Source organism: Peromyscus californicus, unplaced genomic scaffold (genome assembly GCF_007827085.1).
Source record: "Peromyscus californicus insignis strain IS unplaced genomic scaffold, ASM782708v3 Scaffold_6__1_contigs__length_162567912, whole genome shotgun sequence".
NCBI classification, from domain to species: domain Eukaryota; kingdom Metazoa; phylum Chordata; class Mammalia; order Rodentia; family Cricetidae; genus Peromyscus; species Peromyscus californicus.
Window position 1 is genome coordinate 157,589,464 of NW_026294584.1, and position 18,578 is coordinate 157,608,041.

Here is an 18,578-nt window from a genome sequence, read left to right on the forward strand (position 1 = left end):
CTTTCCTTCCTTCTGGTATAGAAAATTATTTGTGGTACTGGCAAACTACTTCATCTCCCATCTACTCTAAGCCATTGTTCTTTCGATAAAAAATGGATATAATCATACACAGGACAAATATACAGCTGAAGATTAAAAACAACAATCTCTTCATAAAATGAAAAGTGCTATAAAAAGTTAATTATAATATATAGTATATATAGCATGCTATATGTGTGTGTGTGTATATATATATTATATCAAGCATGCTACTACTGACCAAAAAAGTAGGACACAGGTCATTGGCACTAGCAACTGTCCAGAAGCGCATCTTATCCTTATAAAATCATAAGATATCTGTACTTAGAATGATCTTTGCAATTCAAGTTACCATATCAAAACACAGTAGGTCTGGACAAGTCCAAGGAAGGAGAGCTAAAACCAACAGTTCAGTATTTCTATTTTGATTGGTGAACAAGGATATTAAAAACCTTGTATTCATGACAAAATGTGAGATTACAAAATTTTTTAAAAGTAGGGATAAAGAAAACAAAAAACTTACTTTCCAAATTCTTAGAATTAGGATAACACTTTACATTCAAGAAAATAAAATGTGTACTACTCCTAAGAGATAAAACTACCATTAGTTCAAAAATCTGGATAAACACAAGGAAGCGGGATTTTGAAAATAAGAATATTAAAAGACATGTATCTATAACCTTCTGAAGTCACAGGGTGTTTTCCCACCAATTACTGTTTGTGTCAAGGTAAGATTAGGGGGCTGAAATGACCATAGGGCAGTCTTAATAATTACAGATGTCAATGTAATTCTCATGTTTTATACAACTCTCTCTTTACCTAATGTCAAATTCCTTAAACCAAGAGTGCATCCTTACTGTTAAACACATTGTAACTGTAAAAAGAGGGAACTCTAATCACAACAATCCGATAATCTAAAACTTTAGTGCTCTATCTTCAAAATCAGTATTTATACTTCCTCAGCTCCAATAGAATCTAACTACTTTGGGGGTTTATGTATGTATATTCACTTTTAAAAACTGAAAGAGCACAGAGGATGAAGGAGTAATTAAGTTTGGTTTTAAATAAACAGTGTTCAGCATAATGTGGTGTGGCCCAGCCTATATAATAGACATTTTTCAATGATGGTACATATAAACTTACTTAATCTTTTCCAATAATTTGAAAATATAACTTGTATGGACACACCATAATTTTCCATTGGCAGACATGTAGTTATTTTCATGTTTTATTTTATATGGATGTGTGTATGCCTGAATATATGTAAGTAAATCATGTACATACAGGTACCGGAAGAAGCCAGAAGGAGGCCTCAGATGCTGGAGAGCTGGAATTGCAACCTGCCCAATATGGGTGCTGGCAACCAAATCTGGGTTCGGTTAAAAATTTACGAGCACAATAAACATTCTTGTTGAAAAACATATATTTTAAACATTTAGCAATTAAATCCACAGAATAATTTTCTGAGAAGCTGAATTACCTAGTCAAAGGACATGCATTTTGTATTTTGGTATGTGTTGCCAACACCACCAGAGTTTGAAGTTATATGTACAAGAGCATGCGTTGTGCAGATTTCTCCAAATTCTTTCTAGCAATTATGCTAATTCTATCTAATATTAAAGTATGTTACATTTTTCAAAAAAAGTATTTTTATTTTATGTGTCTGAGTGCTGTACTGCTTGGTTTTCTGTTTTTGTTGTGTCAACTTGATGCAGGAAGGGGCATCTGAGAAAAGGAAGCTCAATTGAGAAAATACCTCCATCAGCCTGGCCTATGTGGTGATACTGTGTTCCCCAATATATCGTGCACCCTAATAAACTTATCTGGGGTCAGAGAACAGAACAGCCACTAGACAGACATAGAGGCCAGAAAATGGTGGCACACACGCCTTTAATCCTATCACTTGGGAGGCAGAGATCCACCCGGATCTCTGTGAGTTCAAAGCCACACTGGAAACAGCCAGGCGGTGACACACGCCTTTAATCCCAGGAAGTGATGGCAGGAAGCAGAAAGGTATATAAGGTGTGAGGACCAGGAACTAGAGCCTGGTTAAGCTTTTAGGCTTTCAACAGCAGTTCAGCTGAGATCCATTCGGATGAGGGCACAGAGGTTTCCAGTCTGAGGAAACAGATCAGCTGAGGAATTGGCAAGGTGAGGTGGCTGTGGCTTGTTCTGCTTCTCTGATCTTCCAGCGTTCCCCAATACCTGGCTCCAGGTTTGTTCTTATCAATAAGACTGGGTGAGATTCCTGCTATAGGCCTGTAAGCCAGAATGATGACTGATGTGGGAGGGTCCAGCCCTCTCTGAGTGGTGTCACCATGAGCAGGAAGTCCAGACCTGAGTAAGCAGGTACGCTTAGCCAGCCATGGAGAGCAAGCCAGTAAGCACCATTCCTCCATGACCTTTGCTTCGGTCCCTGCCTTGAGTTCCTGCCTTGACTTCCCTTCATGATGGACTTCATTGGTCTGAAATTTTCAAAATTAAAAGTTGAAAACATTATCTAAGGCATTATCCATCACTAACTCTCTCAGTATTTAATCACTATTCATTACTACTAACTTTATTAAATTAAAATCACAATAATAGGGTCTGGGTTGCTCAGCAATTAATAGCATATACTGGTCATGCAGAAGACCTGAGTTCAGTTCCCGGCACCCATGCCAGCTAAGAACTCTACCAAGGAGCGACATCCCAGCACAGAGGTAAGAGACTAACGCTCTCAAAGGACAGTCTTGGATCACTAACTTAAATTCTCCTCCTAAAAATACACATAAAATGAACAGATCCATGAAGGGAAGGATCTAGCCTTCTGGCTCCTTAATGTTTCTCCAATCCTCAGGAAAACTTCATGGGACAAAGTGAGCTTTGAATAATATTTTATGAATTAAGGAATTCCAGGTTTTCTTAAAACCTAGTCATAAGAATCTCAGATACACAGCCAATAAATTTTTGAAATTCAGGTCTAAATAAATACTAAGTAAATACTCAACACTGATCTAAAAACACTGCCTGAATTTTTTGGTTTTTCTAGTTAGACAACTAGTCTACAAAACGGGAACCTTCTGTTTGTCATTTTGAACAAGCCCTTCCTAGAACCCTTTGTTGACACACAATGCTTCAAAGTCCACGCAGTGGCCCCAGAGCACAAGGAGGTAAATTCAGAGCACGCTGCAGCTTTTAGTCCTTTCATCCAACAAGTTAAGCCCACCAGGGCTCACAGGGAAATGCAGTCTGCTCTCCTATTCGGTCTCCTTTCCTCTCGTACATATTTCATCTACTTAGCTAAGCCTACATAATATACAAAGTAATCTCTGTATCAGTGTTAGCAGAGTAAAACCCATGTAAAAAAAGTAAAGCTATTAATTACATATAAGACACCCAAGTAAAGTTGATACATTTATAAACTGATATAATCACAGGTTGTATCTATAGTAAAAAACAACAAGCTTGAGCTTTCATTGTTATTTATTATAAAAGCAAGTAAGTTACCAGTAGAGGGCACTCACAAAAGGGAGAAGAGCTGGTCACAGCTTTAAACAAAACTGCTTTTAAAATAAAACTATTTTCAAGTCAAAGTGTTTTAGTCAACTTTAGAGTAAAATAACAATGCATAGCAACTTAACTTTACAAAAGGTGAACTTAATTCTATGTCATACTTGAAAACCAAAATAAAAGTTACCACTGGGGCATGAATCTGATAGTCTGAGCAAAGTTTAAAGCTATATGTAGCACACAGGCTTTATTTAATCTCAGAACTGATATGCTGGCTAGTTCATTCTTTGCTATTTCTAGTTGAGTATTGTTTGGGGACTTCTTATGAGACTGTAATAACCATGTCCCTCTAACAAGATAATTATTTCTTTGAAGAACTTTAGTGGACTTCATGAAAAATAAAAATATTTCAGAACAGAAGTCAAAGTGATCCTCATGTATATTGTCTCCAATGTTAATATGGTCTAGGGTCACACCTATGTAGTTCTCCATTATGTATCTAGGCTGTCATTAGTAAATTAAATTCAAGTCACAGTATACTGATGAATAATCTAGAAGATTATTAAACATTTTCTTAGTTGGAAAAACAGCTACTTTCTTACTTTTAAAAAATACCATAGTAGTCAGGTGGCAGTGGCACACACCCTTAATCCCAGCACTCTAGAGGCAGAGGCAGGTGAATCTCTGAGTTTGAGGCCGGCCTAGTCTACAGAGTGAATTCCGGGACAGCTACGGATACACAGAGAAACCCTGTGTATATAGATTTATAAACTGATATAATCACAGATTGTATCTATTGGTAAAAACACAAAAAACACACACAAAAAACAACTAACGAGTTTTTTTGAAACCCTGTCTAGAAAGAAAGAAAAAACCCAAAAAGCAACAACAAAAATACAATAGTGGAAATATCACTTGTTTTCAGAAAATTTAAATTCAGTCTTACCACTAAATAGCTAAACATCCTTAGGCCAATTAGAATACCTCCCAAGTTCATAGATAAAAATCAATTTTTTTACAAAGTCTAAGTCACTAAAATAAAATTTAGTGATTTTATCATTTAAATTTTTAAAAGACTTGCCATTTTTTTTTTTTTTACAGTAGAGAAACTAATGGAATTTCAAAAGTACAAGCACTTCCTCCCTAGCCCTTCTTTTATTTTTCACTTTAAGATAGGGTCTCACTACGTTGCCCAGGCTGTCCTTGCACCTAATCTGTAACCCAGGCAGGTCTTGAACTGGAAATCCTCCCGCCTCAGAGTAGTATCTGCCACCAGACCCAGGCTCCCATGAATTTTCTCTGACCACATTTTTCATCAATGAAAACTTTTGGTAATGGTGTGAAGCTGGCATTTTTATTTAACCAAGTCTCTTTAAGCTCTTTTGCCTTTCTCATAGATGAACTACCCAAAGAAACTACCTTGTCAGTTTCCTCGAGACTCACCACAGCTTGTGAGATAAAGGTGATCTCTGATACTTGTCTCCAGATGGCTAACTACCTGGGGATGTCAGTTTCAAAGTTCACAGGGTATCAGTGCTCCCCAGAGTCAAGTCTTCTGGCTTGGCAGAAATCATACTCAGAGTGAGGAATTTACATTTGGAAACCTTGTCTACCTTCCTTGTACATAATGGATTGTTAGCAAGTCTGAGCTAAAGGTTTCCTATTTTAGCCTACATTTCTGACCTCGTTCTGTGTATCTATATTCATGAAGCTTTAGGACCTGACAGGAGAAAGCACAATGCAATCGCCTAGATTTTCAAGGAAGATGATTACTTCTGTTGAAATCATCTTCCAAATCCCAGGAAAACTTCCACACATCACATGTATTCTATTAAAACTTCCTTTTACATTTGATTTAAATGGTAGAACATACCAAGTAACTGTGGATTTAGAATACCAATCAAAACGGGTGAACTTTTTGATCTTCCTCAAAGAAAAAAGCAGAACTACGTACAGCCCTGAACTGACTTGTCAAAATAAATGTAAAAGAATAAATAATACACAGGATTCTACTTCACCGATGCAACTTCTTAAACTGGAAACCAAATAAAAGTCTTTCTATGCTTAAGTCAAATCTTTACAAATGAGCATTCTGCTCTGTTTGTTTGTTTTAGTTTTTGAGACAAGGTTTCTCTGTGTAGCAGTCCTAGCTGTCTTGGAACTCACTTTGTAGACCAGGCTAGCCTCGAACTCACAGACATTCACCTGCCTCTTCCTCCCGAGTGCTAGGACTAAAGGCGGGCACACCACTGCCCGGCTCTCTGCTCTATTTTTTGGAGGGTGGTGCACTACTAAAATTATTTGACACTTTCGAACAGTCCTTTAATCAACCTTCAATGTTTTAAGTTACATAAACATTTTTCCAAGCTCACCAATGCCCTCAAAACCCATCTCAGCACAGTGTTTCTTCAAGACACAGAGAGACCCATAACAGTACAGTGACCTACTTGAGATTTCATAGCTTATGATTCCAATGCTCTACAAAATTCTTCAGAACTGATTTTTCTTTTTAAATTGGTACATGAAAGAGGGATAAAGAGGGTAGAAGATCGCCTAGCATACCACAAGCCCTGGGTTTGACTCCCCAGCACAGCCTTGCTGGAGCATGGAGGCACATCGGCCACTCAAGAGGTGGAAGCTGGAGGGAGGACCATGACTCCATGCTAGGCCTCAGCTAACTGAAGGCCCACCTCAGAGTACATTAGCACCTACCTCAAAAAACTAGAAATGGAAAATTAGAACAAAGAATAAAAGCTGGACTGGGAAGTCCACACACTGCAGTAAAGATGTCTAAGAAATAGTCTAACAGTAAAGGCTATTTCAAAGGCAAGATAACATTTACTTCTTGCTTCACTGATGTTAATTTAATATATTTAGATCACACATAAATGTCTGAATAACCTTGTGAAAAATGAGCTAACAAAAACAGTTAAAGAAAAGCCCCTCCTGCTGGTCTCAGAGGTTGAATAAACCCTTCTTTGCTATTGCCAGCAATAGGACATACTACCTGATTTTTCAAGATCTCTTTCAGGTTTTAATTTTATTATTTAGCAGTTGACCTTTAATTGGTTAAGAGTTTATGGAATAAAAAATATCTGAAAATAATTCTGAAGATCTTACTCATCAAACTATATTAAGTTTAAAAAACTCAACCATCAAATGATTCTATTTTTCTAGTATAATCCAATTTTCACCATCACAGCAAAATTCTAAGAAACCCATAAAAATAAAATGCATTCAAAAAAATAACTTGCACTAGGCATGGTGGTACACATCTTTAATCCCTGCATTTGGGAGGCAGAAAAGGCAGGCAAGGCAGGTGGATGTATCTCTGTGAATTCAAAGCTGGCCTGGTCTACATAGTATGCAGTGAGTTCTAGGGCAGTCATAGCTACATAGCGAGACCCTGACTCAAAAATACCAAAACAACAACAAAAAACCCTGCAGATACAGCTCAAATGCAAAGCTATATTCTCACAAAACCATGAAATATACTTACCAAATACAAGGACACAGTGGGCACCTTAGACCTTATTCTCTGTGACACTCTCTTGAAAGAAGTAGGGCTCTTTGCATCTATGGTTACCTATCACTCAGTTTAAAGTCTTAAAACTAAAGGACATCACATATAATTGAAATAAATTTCAGTATAATTTTCTAATAAATACAAAAATGATCAGAGGTATCTCTTTTATGCAAGGGATGATCGTTCTGCACAAACCATATGTAGAATATAAAGCAAGATTTACCTCTATCGTAGGATCATATTCATCCACAAAGTGATTCTGAATTAGCTGTATCGTCAAGGCACTCTTGCCTACGCCACCAGCTCCAACTACCACAAGTTTATACTCAGTCATTTTCAGCAGGCCTTATAATAAAAATAATAAAAATGTAACTAAATTAGAACATGTCTCACACAAGATTATCAAACACTCTATCAGTATTTTAACACTCACCATTTTATGTAAAACTCTAAGGTATTCTGAAATACAGTGACTGCAGATGTACACAGGAGTAAGGTGTACTTATTTACAACTCCCCTCATCAACACTTCATAAAAATACAGGGAAACCAGTTCTTTCATCCTATATTCATCCAGCGTGTTTGATCAAACAGCCAGATTGCTGTTTTGTAGCAGCTAATGGCTCTCAAAGGAATGTATTGTGACTTCACTAAGTACAAGTGTCTGCACAGCGCTCTATACCCTGTGGACACACCCGCATAAGCTTGCTGACAGCGATCCCCACATCCACCCTTGCAGTATTCCTGGTTGAATGGATATTAAAAGTTAGAAGTAGGTAGCCTAAGAGCATCTCTGTTGGAGCCAACAGTTGCAGAATTCTGTTTTAAAGCCATCGGAACAGTTCTTTCATGACAGGCAACAAAACAGGAGTCTGGTGTCAAAACTGAATTGTGGGGAAAGAAAAACCTAGGCAACGAGACAAATAAAGATAATATTTGATGGCATTTTCATCTTTAAGGTACCTGTGGGGAAAACAAAGGTAAAAAGTAGGAGTTTTAAGGATGTGGGATCAACTATTTGGTATAACTCATCAGATCAATTATAACATATAATCCTATTATGAGTATTAAAAAACAGTTACCTCTGCACAAGAAAAATAGAGTGAAATTCAGAAATAAACACTACTTTTGGCAAGAAAAAAAATGTGAAAGATGTAAAGAGTTTCTCAGTAACCTCTGCAACTTTTACTCTGCTTACAGTACACTGTCTCCCAATAGGTGTAGTAAGTACTGGCAACTTGTACAGTTAATAATTCCCAAACAGAAAAGATCTGTTATTTTTTTAGTCACTATTACATGAAGACATTCATTTTCTCTCCTTTCCCTTATATAATACATATTATTACAAATAAAGGGGCATAGCTGTAAAAGAATGGGAGTAAAGCCACATTATTACAGAATAAATAGTTCCAGATCAATGTATGTGTATACAGTGTAAATAAACACAAAATACACAGTCTACTTAATTGATGAACAAGAATTATTCACCCAGGTACCAAGGGGGGAAAATGTAGCTGTTTTTCCAACATATTGTCCTCCTCACCTTGTGCCTGAGCCCCTCGATAACAGAAACAAGGTCAGAAAACACTGTTCCCAGCCCTTCATCCAACTCCCTGTCCTGCTCTACCCCACCTATCCTCTCTCGCTGCTCGTCTGGGGCCATCCTGAGAGCCAGTACTAACATAACTTACCTGTTGGCCTTCAAGTATTATAACAAATGTAGGCCATGGCAAATGAAATAGATGAAAAGAATCATGTGGAAACGTGACCTTTGCCCCTCCCTCCCACAAATAGTGTGGCTAGTTTACAAGAGCAATTCAGGAACCCAACGGGTTCCTAAGACTTTGTGTGTAGGGAACAAGAGGTTAAAACTATTTTTATAGCAATTGTTTTTTAGCCTTCTTACTGTATTTTTACAAGTGCAGGTAGCTTTCTGGGCTCTAGTCACAATAAGAGAATGCAGGTATGAGATGCAGGTATAAGCGAGTACAATCATCTCCTATGAAGACATACAATTACACAGGTTGCTAATGTGCAAAACAATGTCACTCCAATTCTTATTTTGCTTTAGAAAAATTATTTTTCATTGAAAATGCATCCATGTTACCAACAGGCATGTTATTTCTAGTTCTAAATTAACTGAAAACTAAAAATTGTTTCTTCTAATGTGGTAAATACTGTTATGTCCCCCCAAAGGATTTTTGAGACCCTCAATAATGGTTTAAGGGTGTAAATAAGTCCTACAGACTAAAATGTTGGCTAACTTAGTATACCGTGAACAGATATTGGATCACATGTGTGATGATTAGAGACACATCTCCTGGTACGTACTGATGCACTAGTTTTTGCTGAAAATAAAAATTTTTAAGTCAGAGTTTTAAAACCTACTAATATTTAAGTCTACTAGAAGAAAAAAAAAGTCTCACTCAAAGAAGAGCTGAAGCCAGAAAGACGCTCCCCCCATTACAAAAGGTAGTAAAGGGGTGTGACTGGGACTAGATTCCAACAATTTTGCTAATTTTTTAAAAAAGGTGTAAAATTAAATTATTACCTGCCACCTCTTAAAACCAAGGATGCTTGAGGATGGCTACAGTTTCAAAGTAAATATACTGATACCAAGCATGTTTGATGTCTATTGTCTATCACATGGGGGGTCAGCAATCTGGCTGGCCCTTCCTCGAAGAGTGACACCAAGTCATATGGTTAATTCCGAAGTGATTATTACGACTTTTCAACATGTCTCCTCAGATGATTTTTCCACGGCAAACAGCATGTCATTCTGTTTTTAACTCCTTGCCTTGATGAAAATCAAGCTTGACCAAGGCTGGCTCAGGACTTGGGCTGTAACCCACCGGCCCGAGAGGCTTTCACAGGGGTCCGCCCGAGTGCCACAATGAAGCCCGGAGCCGGGTTCGGAAAACCCGCAAGGCTAGAGGGGACAGGGCAGCATGCGATTCAAACTTGAAGCTCCGTGAGCCCAGCTGCCCGCGCGCGCTCCACTCAGGGATAGCCCCCTGCCTCAGCTCTCGCCGTCGCTCCGTGTCCTCCCCACACAAAGCCACCCAGACCTGCCGCATTAACTTTTCTGCTTTTCACTGCGGGTCGCGGGCTTGCCGCGCAGGGCGTGGGCCACCTGTTCTGCCACCACCGTCGCCACCTCCACCTCCTCCTTTGTGGCCGCGGCAATGTCACGGCCCACACATGCGTGGGGGAGGGGAGCGGTCGCGAACTCGGCGGCAGATGCATCCCCCCCCCCGTCCCCGCCCCGAGAACCCCCAGGACCTCGGGCCGCGGGGCTGCGAGCCCTTCCCGCCGCCACCTCCCCGGGGGCTCGCACCCGGCCGGGGGGAGCCCGCGCGCTCGCCCGCTCGCCCGACAAGTTAGCCGGGCGCGGATGCCGGCTGCAGCCGAGGCCGGGCGGGGAGGCCGGGGCGGCGCGGAGGGCCGGCCGCGGCCCGGAGGAGGAAGGAAGGCTTCCCCGTCCAGGAAGCGGCGGCCGCCCGGCCTCGGCGCCCCGCGCCCGCCTCCCCGAGCCGGCTTCATTCAGCGCCGCGGCCCCGCCCGGCCGCGCCGAGCTCGGCACCGGGCAGCGGCCCAGGAGCGCCGTCCGCGCCCTACCTCTCTCCGCGCCGCGGAGCCGCCGCGCCTCAGGCTCCCGCCGCCGCCGCCTTCAGGCCCGCGCCACGCTCGCTCCGGGTCCGAAATGGCGCGGGAGCGGGGACTCCGGGCCGAGCCGCCGCCGCCGCCGCCGCCGCCGCCGCCTTCCTCCGCCGCCTCAGCCGCCGCCACAGCGCTGCCTCCTCAGCCGCCGCGGCCGCCGCCTGCCGAGTCGAGCCCCGAGCGCGCGATGGGCCCGGCGGCGGGCGGGCGGCCCCAGAGAGCAGGCCGATCGATGCGCTCGGCGCTCCGCGCTGCCTCGGCCGCGCGCCCGGGCGCCCGCGTGCGCGCGCTGGGGCGGAGGGAGCGGCCGCGGCGCTGTGAGCCCGGCCGAGGAGAGCGAGGGCGGGAAGCGGCGGCCGGGGCCGGGGCTGGGCGGCGGCGGCGGCGCGCGCGGCGGCGGCGGCGGCGGCGGCTGCTGAGGAGGCGGTGGCCCACGCGGACCCCCCGACCCCCGGGCTCGCGCTTCGGGTCGCCCCGCCTCGCCGCTCGCTCGCGGCCGCCCGCGGCTCCTCAGGGCGCGCGCAGCCTAGCCGGGCGCGGACCTCAGCGGCTCCCCTCAGGGGCCCTTCCCATTGTCGCTAACCGGGACAGGGTCTCTCTGTGTAGACCAGGCTGGCTGTCTTGCCCCGGAAGCCACAGGCAGAGCTGGTTTGTAGGAATTGCTCTTGTTCCACAGGACAGATCCGGGGAGTCCCCTCCGGACATGAGGGGGAAGACATTCATTCATCAGCTACCATCCACAGAGTCAAACCTGGAGGCAAATAAACATGCATTCTCTGAGACTGCATTGACACACCATCGAGAAAAATCCCATCGATCGAGGAGGCCTGGAGAGCCAGGGCCTGTGCTCAGATGACTGCCCACCCACCCACCCGGCAGTCTGTCCACACAGCCACATCATCAGCCGCCCGTGAAACTGTTACAGTAGAACCCTGAAGTGATGTCAGCTAGCAAGCTGTCACTCTTTGTGCCTTACCTCTCCCTCCCAGCAGGAGGTGGGAGGCCCAGGAAACAAGAAGACAAGGGAGGAAAGAATGTGCCTACTCCATGTCAAGTAACTGCTAAATGTTTTTGCACATATGCTATCTAATTATCACAACACCCTCACGGGTTAGAGTCATCTCCACTATTTTACAGATGAAGAAAGAAATTTAGGGAGAGAAAGAAATGGAGTCCACATTCACACTCATAAGCTGAAGTACCCTAACTGTCAGAGTAGCTCGGTCTGCCTTGAGCTCCCTTTAGCTCACATTCTACTTAAAATAAAAGCAAAATTCTTCTAAAATTCTGCTCTGCCTTAGATTATTGGCTACCCCTACCTTCTTCTTTTTCTCAAGTTCTCCACCTCCTATTTTTCATGTATTCATGTTGACTCCTAGCTGCTCTTTGAAGAGGAGAGGTTGGCTTCTTCCTCTGAAGTTGTTCTCATCTCCAGTACTACCAATGCCAAATGCCTCCTCTTTTCTCATCGGCTTTAAGTCTTGTTCAAATGTCTTTTTTCCTAAAGAACATCTTTGATATTGTAGTATGCCCTCAATCCCCGAATACTACTCTTTATTTTTCTCTAGAAAACTTACCACCATTTGATCTATCTTAGTATTTCATTTTCTTTTTGTTTTTTGTTTGTTTGTTTGTTTGTTTGTTTGTTTTGAGACAGGATCGCTCTGAGGACCAGGCTGGCCTTAAACTCACAGACCTCCGACTGCTGGGATTAAAGGCTTGTGGTACTATGCCAAGCTCTTCTTTGATTTTTTTTTTTAATTCTTGTGTTTTCCCCATCAAAGTATAAACTGAGAGCAAGCCTTCTGGCTTGTTTGGTTGACTGCTAAAGCTCTAGTGCCTACAACAGTACTGACACAAGACGCCCAGTAAAGACGTGAGATGCTGAATGAACACTCCAGGCACCCTCTTTATGAACCCTGAGACTAAATCCTTGCTTAGCGTTCTCTAAACCCATCATTGTCAGACTTTATCATCTTATGAAATCCGCTTTTACACTCGCTGAGGTCACCTTCTGATGAACCACATCCTAGGGTAGCTAGAAAACTATCTGCCGCATAATGAGCACTGTGAATTTGTTAAATTAATTGGTGCTTATTGGAACATAGATTGTTTTGCGTCAAATCACAGCTGTATTCTGTGCTACTTTAAGTTCACGGTAAGCGTTGTGTCTCACAACTGCTAATGCAGTGTCCTCTCTGCCATTGGTACTCTGTTAATCATAAAAGGACTGCAGTGCCCTGTGTAGAATTTGATGCTGATTATAAAAGTTCTGGCAGCAGCAGAAATCTAATCCATGCGCAGGGTCTCAGTTACCATCTTGACTCATGGTTCCCAAAATGAATCTTCATTCCTGCTCTAGTTTCTTTTCTGTTACTGTGATAAAACACTCTGACCAAAAGCAACTTAGGAGGAAAAGGGTCTATTTGGCTCACACATCCAGGTCACGGTCCCATCATCGAGGAACATCAGAGCTGGAACTCAAGCAGGAGCTTGAAGCAGAAGCCATGGAGGAACACTACTTGCTGGCTCCCTTCTACAACCAAGGACCAACTGCCTGGGAATGATGTTGCCCACAGTAGACTGGACCCTCCTACTCCAATTAACAATCAGGAAATCCCTACCTCCTCCAACCTCAGCCATGTCCACTTCCAATCTGATCGGGGTGATCCCTCAGTGTCGGCTTGCCTCCCAGATGACTCTAGGGTGTTCCAAGTTGACAACTAAAGCTAAGCAAGTCAGTTCCTACTGTGGTCCTGTGCACCCTGCTCTCCAGCTTCACCTCACAGAGGACCTCTCCTTTCACTCCCTCAGCAATTCTTAGAGAAGCCATGCCAGGCCTCTCCACTGTCCACCCTCTGCTGCTTCCTTAGCAGCCTCCTCCCCAGTGATCTTCCCTTTGTTTCTTCAATACCACAGACTTGACATTTGGCAGTAGCAGGGCCCAAGACAGGGAGAGGGGGTGGGGATGGAGTTTGGGGTTTGCAGTGCTTCCAGAGTAATCTGCATGCTTACAGAAATTCAAATTCCTACACCTCCCCCCCATGCATGTCACACAATTGATGTGAGGTAGAGCAGAAATCTTCACTTTTAATAGATCAAGTGACCATTCCCATCCTGGCAGTTAGCCATCGGCACATTGACACTCAAGGTCTTGGCAGCCATCCTTTCTACAGCTATCTTCTGGGGTTGCTTTCCTTCAAGCCTAGTGGATGCACTAGAGAGTTTACCTGTCTGCCTGTTTCCACACTTTTCCTGAGAACATGCACGCAGGCAGGCCCTGGGATCCCCATGGGAAAGGAAGAGGGGATAGCAACAAGCGTGAATGGGACTGTGGGCTGTTGTGGAATGTTGGTTCACACTGCGAAGATGGATCTTTGCCAAGGTGCCTTCTGATTGGTTTAATCAAGAGCTGAATAGCCAACAGCTAGGCAGGAAGAGGTTATGCAGGACTTCCAGGGACAGAGAGGACTCTGGGAAGAAGAAAGGCAGAGACACCAGCCAGAGGAGTCAGACATGCAGAATGGGAGAGAGGTAAAAGCCACATGGTAGAACATAGATAATGAACAAAAATATGGGTAAATTTAAGTTATAAGAGCTAGTTGGCTGGGCTTGCTGCAAGCTTTACCTGTGGCTTCTGCTCTCTACTGTGAACTCTTCTGGAAAGGAAGTTGCCCATGCTCATGCACGCAACATTTTGGTCTGTTTTCTGGCGATCACCTGACCCCTCTCCATGGAGCATCCTCTTCTGCAAATAGAATCAAAGCCAAACAACTGCAGTGTTTTATGTTTCTTGGGACATTAGAAGGTGTGAAATTCTAGGACACCACACCACAAATTTAGGGATTTATTCTAAATAAAGACATCCAAGAAATATCATATCAGCTAGGTTCCCCTTAATCCCAGTGACTAAAATGGGAGAGTGTGAGCTTTAGGCCAGCCTGGGTTATATAAAGATGAAATGAAAACAAAATATGTTTGGTTTTGCTCTTTTGGGGGACCCGCCACCCAGCTCCCAAATAAATCACACACAGAGTCTTATTTTTAATTATAAATGCCCAGCCTTAGCTTTACTTGTTGCTTGCCAGCTTTCCTAAACTTAAATTATCCCGTCTACCTTTTGTCTCTGGGCTTTTCCCTTTCTCTATTCCTGTATACTTTTTCTTTCCTTCTTATTCCATGTCTGGCTGTGTAGCTGGGTGGCTGGCCCCCAGAGTCCTCCTCCTTCTCTTTCCTCTCAGATTTCTCCTTCTATATATTCTCCCTGCCTGCCAGCCCCACTTGTCCTTTCTCCTGCCTTGCTATTGGCTGTTCAGCTCTTTATTAGACCATCAGGTGTTTTAGACAGGCACAGTAACACAGCTTCACAGAGTTAAACAAATGCAACACAAACAAAAGTAACACACTTAAAATAATATTCTACAACACATGTCATCAGCCAGGAAACTATTGTTCTCTCCAGGAACAACTGTGCTTCTTGTGGTTCAATGGTGGGGTCAAAAGCCTTACCCAGCCTTCCTTGGGAGGCATCTACTTCCTGTAACCCTGGTAATTCTATTCACGGGCCGGCCCATCTGTACTTTTTCACACACAGTCTCTTCTACTGCTGTCTAGGCGTCTGGTGTCTGCTCTGTGACACAGTCAAACCATCTGGCAGGATCTGCCTGTACTGTGCCTGTCACTCACTGAACAATAAGGACAGACGCTGTGGGGCAGAGTTTCTGATTAGTATCTGGCCATCTTTAGACCAACTAAAAGACCACTAACCCTTTGTTTGTATCGAGAGAGTTGTGGCCAGAGTAACAAGACATAGGGCAGGAAGCGTAACCCTGAGGATGCATCTGTGTTGCTTTCCTGGGCTCTTCTCTGGGACAGCCTGTTTTGCTCAGGTAGGACATCGGCACAGGTGAGTAGGGCCTGTCGAACTGTCAGTACGTTGCCCCTCTACACACTTGCATGAGACTGAATTCTGTTTTGCCTTCTCTGCTTTCCTCACTGGGTTACAGGATCATCAAGGCCCGATCTCACTGAACTCTGGATTCCTGTGCCTCTTAGAGCAGACAGTTCCTCTATGCCTAATTGCTGAAATGAATGGACTGTGTTTCTTTAGAGCCACTTCATTTCCATGGAGCCAGTTTCTTAGGCCACCTCTAAATGACTATCTTGCCACTAAGGCTAAGTCCTGTTTGTGAGAGCTCACAGGTTCCGGTGTTTGGACACCTGGTCCCCAGCTGACAGAACTGTTGGGTGTGTGTGTGTGTGTGTGTGTGTGTGTGTGTGTGTGTGTGTGTGAGAAACCTTCAGTAGGTAAGGCCTACCTGGTGTGTAACGAAATGCACCACAAGCCTCAGACACCATGGACAGGGCCCCAGCTGCCATGGCTTCCCTCCATGATGAACTTGTCTCCTTAAACTGTGGTCCAAGACAAGCCTCTCCTCCCTCAAGTTGTTCCTAATGAGAAATGTAATCAGTTCACCATCCAAAACCAAATTCATCTCACTCTTTGAACTAACTCCCTCTCTGATTTCTTTCATCTCCCCTGACTGGCATCATGGCTTTCCAAAACATTAGACTCAAAAACGTAATTTTTAATGCATTTCCCCATTCAAAGTGGTTACAGCTCTTTTAATTATATTTTAAAAGAATTTATTTTTATATATTCTTTATTTTTAAGTGTGTGTGTGTGTGTGTGTGTGTGTGTGTGTGTGTGTGTGTGTGTGTACATGCATGCTGTATCCATGGAAGCCAGAAGAGTACATCAGATCTCCTTGAGCTGGAATCATGGGTAGTTGTGAACCATCCAACATGGTGATGGGAACCAAATTTGGGTCCTTCACAAGAGCAGGAAATGCTCTTAACTACTGAACCAGCTCTCCAGGCCCTATTTTCAAAGCATTTTGTCACTTCCATATTTCTTCTTTCATGCGTTTCTGGAACATCTTCCTTACTAACTTCTCACCTCCTAGATGCATTCTTTTCCATCCAGATCCCAGGCTATTGTCATATTAGTCTTCCTTATGTATCAGTCATCACCACCATCATCAGACACTACTGTGCCTACTCCATAGAGGCTGCACACACACAGGGTATGTACTTTTTAAGTCCAGGGAGTTGCATGCCAGGTTTGTAATAATGACCTAAAGATGATAAATACCTGAAAATTACAGAGTGAAATAATTGCTAGTGTCAGCTAAGTCTGCACTAAGTCTTAATCTTGTTGCAAATCTTTAACGACTTCTTACATCCAGCCGAATCGACTCCAAAGCCTCTGTACCCAGCTTTGGGGACATCTATAGTTCAACACCTTCTCATCCTGTGGCTTTGATTCCCAGACTCTCAAAGCAGATGTTCTTTTCTCTTAACATGCTCTCTCCCATTTATTTTCCTCTCTCTCTCTCTCTCTCTCTCTCTCTCTCTCTCTCTCTCTCTCTCTCTCTCTCACACACACACACACACACACACACACACACACACACACACACACACACACATAAGATAGCATGGGTCTTTCTTTTTCTTAACAGGGCCCCTTTGCCCTCACTGCTAAAATTTTCTTTCATTCCAGAGGTAAAACAAGCCCTACCTTCTCCATGGGCTTTGTTAATTCTACTGTGTATCTGATTCCCCATTCCATCATTTCATATGTTTTTTGTTTTGTTTTGTTTTGTTTTGTTTCTAGGTTTTTCGAGACAGGGTTTCTCTGTGTAGCTTTGTGCCCTTCTTGGATCTCACTCTGTAGACCAGGCTGCCTCGAACTCACAAAGATCCGCCTGCCTCTGCCTCCCAAGTGCTGGGATTAAAGGCATGTGCCACCACCGCCCGGCCCATTTCATATGTTTTAATAGCATCAATCCAGGTAAATTCTCATAAAATCCTGGAGGAAATAAGGGCTGTATCTCAGGTGTGTGAACCACACCCACCAAACCAAACTAGCTCACCGCCATTGCTCAGTAGCTCCATGAATACACACATGTGCTTATCAACAAGATAAACATGATGAAAGCGGGGTTTGAGGGAGAGTAGGATGGCAGCTGCGAGCAGAAAGATTGGAAGGAAAAAGACCTGAGGTAAAGCATTTCAAAGACGGCAACACCATGCCCGGTGGTGGTAGGAATGGGGAACTGGCCCCGCTGACTTACCCTGTGAGTTCAGACAAATGCATGGGTGCCTGAAAGCCGCATGTGTGAGAAGGACGTACCCATCTATGCAATGCCTCCATGAGGCAAGCCTCCTCCAGGGCTTTAAATAACCCAGTCCCTTATCTAGCTTTCATCTTTACCTCTGCCTCTGTAGTTCACCCCTCCCTCAAGAGACAGTCAGTAGTTCACAGGTCTCTTTGCTTCCGGCTACAGCTATACACTCCCTTCCACAAGGAGAAGCTGGGCTCATTCCTACAAATGCAACATGAGTCATGTGTCCAAAGCCAGCACCCCAGTGACTTCTCAAGGGACTGGAAATGAAATCCCAAGTCCAAGCCCTTCCACGACTTAGTTTGTGCCTGCTCTGACCCCACCGGGTACAGCCTGAGGCCTCCCTTGGCTCCAGTGCTAACAACCACCCCTTCCCAGTGCACAGCAAACACACCCCACTTGGACTTGCAAGCCAGACCACATCTATCCACACAGTTTGCAGGTTTCTTCGGGGGCTGGGGGTGGGGACGCTCCTGCCGGAGAGCTCGTTTCCCCTGTCATGTCTCAGCTCCCGGCCACACTCACAGAATGACCCCAACACCCTGTCTAAATCAACCCTGCCCATCCTGGTCCCTAACTCAGACCCTGCAACTAATCTCCTTTGAACACTGGGCCCTGCTTTGTCCTTTTAATTCATGGTTCTCATATCTGAAATTACTTTGATCGCTTGTTTGCTTGTCGGCTTCCTCCTGT

The 18,578-nt window shown here is 43.9% G+C and overlaps 1 protein-coding gene across 3 annotated transcripts in view; it reads right to left on the minus strand.

Annotated features, from left to right (window-relative positions):
• Kras (KRAS proto-oncogene, GTPase) overlaps window positions 1-10,805 on the minus strand; it is a 35,032-nt gene extending 24,227 nt beyond the window's left edge. The window contains exons 1-2 of one of the 3 annotated variants that reach the window (XM_052721387.1): window positions 10,654-10,805; window positions 7,260-7,381 (exon numbers count right to left, since the gene is read on the minus strand). In XM_052721387.1, coding sequence (XP_052577347.1) covers window positions 7,260-7,370 — 111 coding nt within the window. In that variant the 5' untranslated portion in view covers window positions 7,371-7,381; window positions 10,654-10,805. The remainder of the gene's footprint in view (window positions 1-7,259; window positions 7,382-10,653) is intronic. The other 2 variants (XM_052721386.1, XM_052721385.1) reach the window with 2 other exon arrangements.
• Between the last annotated feature and the right edge of the window lie 7,773 nt (window positions 10,806-18,578).